Source organism: Paroedura picta, chromosome 6 (assembly GCF_049243985.1).
Source record: "Paroedura picta isolate Pp20150507F chromosome 6, Ppicta_v3.0, whole genome shotgun sequence".
Lineage (NCBI taxonomy): Eukaryota > Metazoa > Chordata > Lepidosauria > Squamata > Gekkonidae > Paroedura > Paroedura picta.
The window spans coordinates 44,887,607-44,899,106 of NC_135374.1; the positions used below are offsets into that span (position 1 = coordinate 44,887,607).

An 11,500-nucleotide genomic window follows, 5' to 3' on the forward strand; every position below is an offset into this window, starting at 1 on the left:
CCCCATTTTCCCATCACATGGCATACATGAAGAGAAATTATGAATAGCTAAGACAAATCTAGATGAATCACTGTGTGTTTATAAATGGCTTACTGGTATGTAGCTGGGGAAGTGTGTGAAGCATTCAGGCTTTTCATAGAGGTGTAATGTTTCCTTTTTCCAAAGGGGCAACAGCAATTCCAGAAAGCCCTTTGAAGTCAAGGAAACAGTACCAAAACCCCCTTCCAAAACAAAGTCCCAGGACTTGCTGTTTACTAACTAAGAGTGCTAAAGCAGTCATTTAGCTTGACCTTTAATTGATGAAGGTTGTTATATTGACTGCAGCTTCGGATTCTTTGTGAACCATTGCACAAAATGTTTCTTGAAAAAAACATTTCTTGAAATGCTGCTAAATTAAAGCTCAACAGATCCATTAGTCTAGTTATGTGCAGCTCTGGGAGCTCAGTAGGCAGTTCTGACATTCCCACCACAACTATCTAAACAGCAGAAGAGGCAACTTTTGTAAGACAAATTTAAAGATGCAAAATCTGCAATGTGGATTCTCTCTTCAGCACCAAATAGAAAAATTAACTACTAAACATATTCTCAAACCAAACAGATTAAAATTTGCATACACATTTTTAATGTTTACAAAAACTTGTACGAACACTTTTTTGTTGCATTTATACTCTACCTTTCTCCCTAATGGGGTCCCCAAAGATGCTTACCTCTCCTCCATTTTATCCTCACAATAACCATGTGAAACTGAGTGACTGGCGCAAGGTCACCCAGCAACCTTCTTTGTAAGAATGAGGATTCAAACCTGGGGAACGGGGCTTCAAATCATATCCTAGTCTAACACTAAACTTCTCAGGCTTTTATTAATGCCTTATTTAATTAAGAAATTAAAGATATATCCTGTAAACACAAAAAGCAGTCTTGTGGTCATTTAAAGGCTTATTTCTTGAAACCTAAGCTGTTGTAGACCAGATCCCATAAAGACTTATGCTCATGTTTGTAAGTTCATGCTCGCAAACAAGTGTTCTCCAATTAAATCTGTCTTTAAAGTGCCAAAAGATTCCCATAACTACCACAATGAAATATATCATGAGTGAGGTAGATGGTATTGTTCATTGAGGCAATTAAGTGAAAACATATTTATGTAATGTAAAAGTTGCAAATAGAAAGTATATGATAATAAATAACAGGAAGCACTATAGTAATTGTGAACATTCAAAATTTGCCATATTATTTTGTTTTATGCTGCTCTACCTCATTAAATAATATATCCTTGGGGAAATGCTATTTCTTTCTCTTTTTTAACTGTCAATTTGAACTTGATAAGACAGGAAGTATGTATAAATGGAAACAACTGGCTTTTTAACATGTTAATTTTTTAGCATTCATCTCTTTCATTCACTTGTGACATCCCCAGTTTGTTTATATTTGAGGTAAATATGGGGTACACAAAATATACTTAGGAGCCTCCCAGATTAGATTACAGTCCTGCACCAGGCACCAAATATGTTACCTATTCATCTACATTTTAAAGTACTCATTTTTCACCAATTACAAAAAATGCTGTTTTACAGTCAAACACTGTAACAATGGTAGTAACTTAAACAGCAGCATGAAATAGTTTGAAACAATATTTTCAAAATCAAGCCAGTGCAAGATTTGATTTATTTTTTAAAGAAATTGAAATAGATAGAAACAACCCCTACTTTAGACACCACTCAATACATTTCCTAACTTTAACAACAGAGAGAAAGACTATCTTTCTCTAAACTCAGGGCCTTTTCGCACGGGGATCTTTGTTGCAAATTGTTTGCGGAATGAAAAATCGCCATTTAAAATAGTGGAATTCGTCGTTATGCATACCTGCCTTTGTAGTGGAATCAGTTGCGTTTTTTAGCGTTTCCCACAGGCTTCCGATCTTGGCAGAAATCGCTAGAAAGGAAGCGCTATTGCCAAGCTCGTCCCGTCCCTGGCCGTCAAGCAGCCAATGGGCAGCCGTTAGCATGCTCCCAAACAGCCCCTTTCCCTTTAAGAAAGGTTTAAAAAAAAAAAACAGACCCATAGCAACGAATCTAGGTAGATTCGTTGCAACGGAGAGACCCATCCAGCTGCCTAATGTGAGCTGTCGTTTGATTGTATGATCGTTGGCACGCTGCCTCGAGTGATAAAAAAAAAATCCCCCCCCCTCACGGGCCCGATTTTCAGCTGAATTAATGTGTAAAAAATAAAGGGACTTTATTTCAGCAAACGGGCTTTTATGTGGTTTGTGCTTAGTGACTAAAGGTGAAGGACTGAAGCCAGGGAAGCCTCTAAACAGAAAGAGGCTCGCTGGTGCGTTTATCCCCGCTCGCTTGGAGAAAAAAAAATGGCGATCGCTTCGCCGGAAGTTTGGAGGACAGGCTCAGGAGGAGGGACTTTGAAGAACCCGCAACAATGGTAACGCACAGGTCTTTAGCGCTAGTGTTGCAGATTGGTTGCAGGAGTGTATCGCTATCCGGAGGGTGAATCCACTTTTCTGGATTCCCCTAAAAGCGCTACAACGAAGCGCTTTTTGCTGATTGGTTTCAGGAGTGTTGCAGATTGTCTGCGACGTCGTGCGTTAAGGCAAATTAGTAGCGTTTTCAATTAGCAACCATTGTGCTATTTTGAAGCCGTGCGAAATGGCCCTCAATATCCCCTGAAGTGAACTAAGCCACAATTTAAGCAAAGTCAAAATGTCAGTTACAAGTTTAGTCTAGTCCTATCTATCAACGTATGGGGGGGGAAAGTGTAAGAGTAGAGAGAAGGCATTTAAAAAGAAGATTAAACTACATTAGGATCACTTCTGAGAATGTATAATTTAGCAAACATGCATGTCCTGACCAGAAAGTTTGTAGCACTTGAGTGTCCCAATATGTTATTCTGAGAGCAAATACAACATAAGGCCTTTTCATTCAAGTTTCTCTTCTGATCATTCTTTTGGCCTTCATATCCTGACTTCCGTGTGGTCTCAGGAACTACCTTAGCATACATTTTAGAGCACTTGCGGCCCTCAAAATATGCCTATTAACCTCATAGTTAGCATTGTTAACATGGATGTAACCAGAAATTGGATTGACTTTGGAACCATATAAATATATCCTCACCAAGAATTAATAAAATCACATTTTAAAAGGAAACACATCAATTATATTATCTTGGGTATACTAAGTTCTCTGTCCCAGGACTGGGGAAGGATCCTAGTGCCCATAAACATTCTTCTTGATGCATTTGGGTTGTTGTTGTTTTTTTAATTAAATGCAGTTGCATATCTGTCACATTTATCAGACAAATTCAAATTTTAAACTAAAAATAAGTACAAATATTTGACATACGTTCTGTATACTCTCAAACTGATTAAAACTTATTACACTATATTTTCAGTCAGTGCCAACTGATTTAGATAATCTTATGGTAAAAGCTGTAGCCAAGTTATTGTCTTCATATGCAAATCATCATATCTCAACCAAGATAATTCCATTGATCCCAGTGGCATTTATCTTTTAAAAACTCATTACTGAAAAATCAGGTGGAAGTTCAGACATCCATAGGAAGTAATAAATGAACAATTGACCAAAAGTTGTCCAAAATATTTCTCACTAAGCTGCAACCTTGCAAAGATATAAGTGCAATTCACATTATATTGAATTCAGCCATTCACTTTAACTTGTGTCAGTTTTATGTTGACTTAATACTAACCAATCAGCCATATTCCCCCTGTAATTATATTCTTATGTAATGATAGTTGGAATCCTATGCACGCTTAATTGGAACAATATCCTCAATGTCAATGGGACTTTACTCTCAAGTAAATATTCATAATTTGGATTAATAATTTAATGTCTATTAGTACTTAAAGTAGATTAAAAAAATATTCTTTGACATTCTCTAAAGTAGCTGCTTTAATTATAAAAAAATATATGTAAAAACCACCAGTTTATAGAATGCCAAAGAACATGTTTTTAAAAAATGTAAAAACTAAATCAGATGATGCTACTGTTAAGGTAATAACTATACTGCTTATTCCTTATAAAGCCATACAACTACTTGTTTACACATGCATATATGTGCATAGTCATAGTAATTAAACCACACTGATGCAATACCATGTTTTAGCATATTCTGCACACATCATCAGTTGATACAGGTTTGACAAATCACTAGTAGACAGTATCTGAAGTTGAATGACCAAAATGCTATTTTATGACATGACATTATGCCTAATTCACAGTATTACAGCTAGCTCAATTGCATACATAAGACAGGGAAATAACTGATTTATATACTTATCAGCAAGATGTTTTTTAAAAATGTATCACAACCAAGATTAAACCCAATATTAGTTAGTCATCTACTGACAATCTCTGGATTTTTCACTTCAATCACACTTCTTCAATATCCTGCAAAAACTGTTCTGAAATATTTGTTTACTGCTACAGAAGAGTCTAGTGTAACAGTTTTGCAACCCATACAGTGCTACCTAGTATTTTTGCAAAAGAACAGCACATTAAAGCATTAGATGCCATTTGCATTATCACACAGCAGGGGGCTACAGCAGCTACAATTCTGGGACAATTCTAACACCTCTATATACAAGAAGTACAGTAAAATATATTTATTTCTGTAATTTAATACTATACATTCTGCAGTCATATTAAACTTTTGTAACTATATTACCTACCAATTCACTAATTTTATATTGTAAAAGCTAACATTTTAAACTTTATTAAGTTAAGTTACCTCGCAATCCCAAGTATTTATGTTTGCAAATGTAACCCCCCCCCCCAAAAAAAATCACAAGACATTCTCATGGTAAGTAAACATAAGTTTCTACTACATGAAGGCAGAGTTGAGATTTGTGACTAGGGTCACTTGCATAGTCAAAAAGTTCTATTTTTTACTGCAGCTAGATGCAGTAGATGTTCACCATCTATATACTCATTTGCACACAAAAATAAAATCTATTTCTAATGTTAACTAAATCTTACATTTATTAACAGCCACCTCTCCAATATCATTAAACTGTCTTTAAATTTTCTTGAGCACTTGCATAGTTTGTGCAAAGACTGTTCACAGACAATGGATTCTGCATAAAATGCCATTTTCACATACAATGAACTGATTCCCTCTCCTGTTTAGCCAGTCTTTGGTTAAGAAAGGCCATTCACATAAGCTAAAGAGATTTCCATGTATGCCACTTAATTACACAGTACAGCATCTCTATATCAAAATCAAGTCTGCACTTCTTTCCATCACTTTGCTGTATTCCGGAAGAAAAAAATCTTTTAAAGAATGAAATCTCCAGACCAAAGAACAATTACTTGGAAACAGACTCTACTGATAGCTATCTCCGGGTAAGGTATTTAGGAGAGGAGTACTAGATAACAGGTTTAGGAGTTTGGCCTTATGTTTCAATAGATCTGTCTACTTAAAATTGTATCTTCTCAATAGGTATCTACTTCAAACGTTGACTTTGGGTACAGTAATCAGTTCTCTGCCTAAATGCTATTCTATAAAATAAACGGGGGTGGGGCGTACAGAGAGCAGGGTTCAATGAACTTTCAGCTGATCAGGTGATTTACTAGTTTCTGTTTTAAAAACTGAATTCCGCTGATCAGATCTCTCAGATAATAATAATGGTAACCATAATTTAGGGTATCAGGTGACTTTACTGTCTAATGATGCCAAACTAGTGACAAATTAAATTAGCAGACAAGAATCACAATAGAAATCTACAAAAAATTATAACAACATACAGCTACTAACCATATTATACTGTGCTAACAACATACATTTCCAGTTCTCGCATTGTTCAATGCCATTGTGCAAAGGAAGACTCAATACAAGGCATACAACACAATCTTTTACATATCCCAAAGTATTCGCTTAATTTATAAACATAAGGGAGAGAGACGAGACAACTGCCTTCTCAGGGAGCTCAGAAGACTGAAAGCTTGAGCTGCTGCTGAAACAAAGCTGGCAGCTTTAACACATATATACAATTTAAAATAAAATAGAGAGGAAGCATCAGGTAACACAGTAAAGGAAGGGACATTCTCCATCCCATAAGAAAAGGCCCAGCTTGATTATCTTCACATAGGCAGTAGCAAAATGCAGCCTCTTGCACAGCATTTTTCTTTTACCTGATGCTGCCTGCAGTGGTGCAATTTTTCCTGGCACAGTCACTGAACTGTTTTAAAAATACACATATCTAAACAGACGTTTTACATTCTTAGTGTACTCTTGAACACATTGCGCATCTAAATGTATACTAAAAATATCAAGTTTTCCTTCACCCAAAGCAATAATGATTTTATCGATGAAGGGGGGGGAAACAATCAAGGGAGCTCCCTCCCCTCTTGCAGTGGAGAAAATTGACAGTACACATTGGAAATGCAACAAGAAAAGAGGCAACCCCCCACATGTGCCACCTGCCAGATTCCCTGAATCTATGCAGCAGCTCCTTGTGATAGGACATTCCCAGAAGCTCACACAGACAGGCAAGGAAAACAAGCTGTATAAAATCACTGCAATCACCAAATAAAAATCACATTCACGTCCTTGCAGCACCACTATTAAAATGCAATTTCCTCAGAAGGTGAAGCAGGGGCTGCATGCAAACACAGAATCACTTAAAAGCTGACTTCTGCTCATGGGGATGGGGGAAGGAAAAGCTTCCACTACCTTCCCTGGAGACCTCACCTCATGATGCTGCAAGTGCACAGAGGCATGAAATACAATAAACTTTCAAATGCTGCTGAATAAGAGGTAAGAAAATAGCACAAGGTCACTTGGCTCTTCGTGAGTCCCCAAAATATAGAAAGATTATTCTTTGCTCCTGACCACTGTGATAGGGGTGGGGGGCAACCATCCTATGGAAAGCATAGAGAAGTTGCCTGTGCTCACTGACCTCATTTAGAGCCTCCAAAAGCCTTCTATATGATGGTTAACACTAAAGAGTCCTTCACTGACACGTTTAGGCATCTGGCCACCTCATCTCTCTACTGGCCTGTGGGAAAGGGAAGGAGAAAGGGGCAGCAAAATCATCTCCACTCATTCTCGAACACCGCAGCCATAAAGACACCACACACATACGCGCGTACACACACATCCATTACCCTCATTGCACATTCCAGCACCATGGCCACATTCTCTTAACGGCATAGGAATGGGCACAGTATATATTGCGTTGCTTAATATATATGGCCATTTCATCTGATTAGCAAGGATGGAAAAGCAGAGCTGGAAAGATGCTGTTTTGCTTCTCTCCCTAGTTACCTCCTCAGAATCATTTATTTGCATAATGGTAGTAGCTTGCACATTTTCGCCCATTCTGATTCTAACATGTCACTTGAAAGGGCTGCATTAATGAAATGGAGAGTTGCCGAAGGTAAGTAAAAAACAGGAAACGGGTGACAAATCCACCAATTCAGCCTGGAAAGTGGCTGTGAGAATACCTCAAGGGTTATGAGGCGGGGGTGGGGGGGTGTCCGGAAACACAGCTTTGGTCATCTTCAAGTCTCCCTTTGCCAGTAAGCCATGCATGTGCAGTCCCTTGATGGATGACCAGCTTTAAAGCACACACGCATACAATGCTTTTGGGATGTGTCGCTGCTTTTCTCCCTTCATTCCCTTTCTCACTTTACAGACATCTTTGATGGGGTGAAAAAAAGAGTGGCAGAAGGGAAAGGTTAGAAGGAGTTGCAGAGGGGCTTTAGGGGAAGAGAGGCAAGGGAGAGAAGGAGTTTAAGAGTGGTAGTGGAGGATTAATGTTTGTGCAGCACTTTGAGGGCTGAAAGCGCTGTACAAGTGGAGCAGTCGGAAGAGGAGGTTGACGGATAGATGAAACAGGAAAGCACGGGGAGGCGGCGGAAGAGATAAAGGAGAGGCAGAGGATTAGCGAGCCCAGACGGGAGGGAAAGGGCTGGGGAGGAGAGAGATGCAGGACACGAAGACAAATGAGTCGCAGGCTGGGGGCGAGTCTCCCGAGGAGGAAGCGCCAGGAGTGGGAATAAGGTCAAGAGAGGAAGTCTCGCAAGACGGCGGGGAGGGGGTCGCCGTGCCTCACCGGTCCGCCAACTACCCCACCTCAGCTCCTGCACGCGCGGACGCGCAGATTCCCCCCCCCCTCCTCCTCCCCGAGGGCGCGCGCGCTCACACACACACAAATCGAAGTTGGGCGCGAGCAGGGGCCAAAGCGGCAGAGTGGGGGGCAGGGGGAGAGGGAGGGAGCTACCTTGTATGAGGATCCCGCAGAGGCTGTAGAGGCGCCAGACGACGCTCGGCTTCAGCCGCATCCTGGGGGCTTCCCTCGGGCCGGCTGAGCGCGAGGCAGAGAATCCCGCAGCCGCTGCTGCTCCCACTGCCGCCGCCGCTTCCTCCTTCGCCTCTTCTTCCTCCGACTCTCTCCGGGCTCGTTCTCCCCCCAGCAGGAGCCGCCTCCGCCGCCGCCTCCGCCGCCGCAGTGTCTCCCTCAGCCTATCCAGCGGGGTGAAGAGGAGGACCAGGGTCGCGCGGGTGTGCAATGGGGGCGAGCGACTGCGTGCTCCCCCTCCCCTTCCCAATTAATTCCCTCCACCCCGTCCTTCCTCGAGCGGGCACCGTGGGCACGCAGGCGCCCCCCTGCCCCCGCCTTCCGAGGGACTGAGCTTGCCGCACGAGAGGGCTCCCTTTCCCCCTGCCCGGGTCGGAGGGGACAGACGGGCAACTGCGGCGCTCGCCTTCCTGCCGCTTCGCACGCTCTCCCTCACCTCCGCGCGCAGGGAGACTGCTCCGTTCCACGAGCCGCTTTCCCTGCTCGAGACACAAGGGCAATCTCGGCTCGCGCGCCCCTCCTCCCTCCAGTCGCCGCTCCCCCTCCTCGCCGCTGCCGGGCTCCGCCCCTCCCCAAGCCACGCTTCCCTCTCTCCGAATAGGCACGCCTCCTAACTTGTCAGGCCACGCCCCCTCCTTGGAAATCAGACATGCCGCCTCTTCCAAAGCCACGCTTTCTTTCCTTCCCTCCCCCTTTCGCGGCAGGACGTGACAGACAGCGCGAGCTTTCCAATGGAAGCGGGTGCGTGCGGCACCTTTCAGCCTGTCAGTGCGCAGCACGGATCCGAGAGAAAAGAGATGATGAGCGAGCGATGGGCGGGGCTTCTAGCCTTTGAAGAGGATTACACTCTCCTCCCTCTATCGCCGACAACTTTGGACTGGCGTTTACTTTAGCCTATAAGAAATACAGCTCTGCGTTTCGTACCGCCCAATGGAAGACCGGGGAGGAGGCCTAAAAGGGGCAGGAAGGCGCCGGGGAGAGAAGTCGCTGTCCAAAGGCAGTTCTGAAAGTGGCCGTGTCTGGAACTTGACGGGTTTGGCGCGAGGAAGTCAGTCATTCTGGGCGGGCTGTGCCTCAGCCCCATTTGCACGCGGTTGAGAAGCCGAGAGAGGGAGAGCGCTCCGGAAAAATGGGTCACACAGCAGCCAACGGCAGCCAGAAATACTTAAAGGGATCATTTCCTACGCACCGGGAGGAGATGGAGAGACGCGTGTAAAGCCAAGCGGATGAGATGCCATCCAATCTATGCTAGGGCTATAAGGACCGGGGAAAGAAGAATGGCAAATGACCAGACGCACGTGTGGAATGACCCTTGAAACAACAGAAATGCGACTGTGACAATAGGTTTAAACGGATTTTATTATTATAGCATATAAGAGACAAAGCTTCTGGATTATAAGGGTCGCTTCTTTGCTTCTCTTCCACTGTCTCGGAATCTTCTCCTTTCCCTTCTTAGTCTGGTATAGTGAAGGAGATGCAGCAGTTCTGCTGATTTAGTTATATTGTCAATGTTATCCCTAGATCCTTGTACTGTCAGTGATCTAAGTTATTTTGGTGTGAGGATACAGTCCTATGAACTGTAGTTCTGCACTGTTCATACAAAAGGCCATAAAAATGCACTGTCCTAGCAGAAATCTTAGAGTTGCATCCCCAAATACTAAAAGATTGCTTTGTCGCCTCTTACAATTGCTGTTCCTTTAGATCATAATAATGGTTAGAATCCTGGGGAGAGTTCAAAAGCACCCTCTCAACTGACACTTACTTAGGGCATTATGTGTGCTTTCTCTGTTGAGTGCTGTTTTGAGTTAGGCTGCACTTAGATGGCATCTGGGTGCAGCTTCCCATTGGTTAAGATTTATTGAGTTTTTGAGTTCACATTCCGATTCCTCCAAAATCAAAATACATGTTGGAATTTTTATCTCATCTTTAGTGCAATAGGCTTGTGATGGTGTATGTACAATAGTGCTTATATGATCTTTATTGGAAATGTTATATACAGAAACACACATCTGTGTGCATAATCACTAGTTGTCTTAAATGAGTACTGGGCTGTGACCACAGATGGATTTTACAATGGCTTCAGTAACCTTCTGTGATATAATACTATTGAAAGAGACTCTGGACTGCTCTTGTCTTAGGGGGTCAGAGTCTTCATAGGAATCATTATGATAATGTAAATGGGGTGATGAAGTCACTACATTATATTTTAAATACATATTTTTAAAAGATCTGGATTAATTTAAATAGCATTTTCTGTCGAGCTAAATCAGGCAATCCTGGATCCCAACAGGACCTGCTATGTCACATTTTGCACTACTACACTGGCACTGTAGTAATCACCTATTATCATAGGGTTTTGAGCTGCCAAATACTCTAACTAGTTGCCAAACCTTCCCACTCATTGATGTTACACTTTCTTGTCATATTTATGAATGCCCTTATATTTGGGTTATGTGTCAACATAACCTCTGGATCTCTTAGCATGTCCTGTCTCACCATAAAGCATGCCTTTTTATATGTATACATCTTGCATTCTGTGCTTGTGTCCAAACTATCTCGCTTCCAAAATGTAGGTTTGACCTCACTATCACATATGTATTATTTTAATTGTATTTATTTGTTGGATTTATTCCCCGACGTTATTGACGAACTATCTTATGGTAGGAGAAAAAAATAAAAAGTTTTTAAAAATTACACACCCACCCTTACAGAATAGTAAAACTGGCAGCAAAATAAATCCCAACCTCATCCCCTATTTCCAGCAACCCCACCCTCCCCCAAGTGCCTCAGCGGAAGGTCCAGCATTGCCATCAATAGATGTTTACAGTAGATGTTTAACCTGGAGGGGCCCCTCAGATTTTCTGTGCCGTAGTCTCAACCAAAGACCTGGTGGAAGAGCTCCCACTTGTACACCCTGCAGAACTGTGAAAGCTCCTGTAGGGCCCTCAGTTTTTCCAGGAGCTCATACCATCAGGTCAGGGCCAGGACTGAAAAGTCCCTGGCCCTAGTCAAGGCCAGACAACCTTCCCAAGGGCCAAGCACCAACAACAAATTAGTACACAGAGAGCACGAGCCCCTGCAGGGGGCATAAGGTCCTCAGGTATGTGGGTCCCAGACTGTGAGGGGTCTTAAGGGCTGGGCTGTCCCCAATATACGGATAACACCCAACTC

At 42.5% G+C, this 11,500-nt stretch overlaps 1 protein-coding gene across 3 annotated transcripts in view; it reads right to left on the reverse strand.

Annotated features, from left to right (window-relative positions):
* Window positions 1-8,897, reverse strand: part of CADM2 (cell adhesion molecule 2) — a 522,633-nt gene extending 513,736 nt beyond the window's left edge. Inside the window, exons 1-2 of one of the 3 annotated variants that reach the window (XM_077342354.1) lie at window positions 8,766-8,897; window positions 8,252-8,493 (exon numbers count right to left, since the gene is read on the reverse strand). In XM_077342354.1, the coding sequence (XP_077198469.1) occupies window positions 8,252-8,312 (61 nt within the window). In that variant the 5' untranslated portion in view covers window positions 8,313-8,493; window positions 8,766-8,897. Of the gene's footprint in view, window positions 1-8,251 lie in introns of all 3 variants that reach the window. The other 2 variants (XM_077342352.1, XM_077342353.1) reach the window with 2 other exon arrangements.
* Between the last annotated feature and the right edge of the window lie 2,603 nt (window positions 8,898-11,500).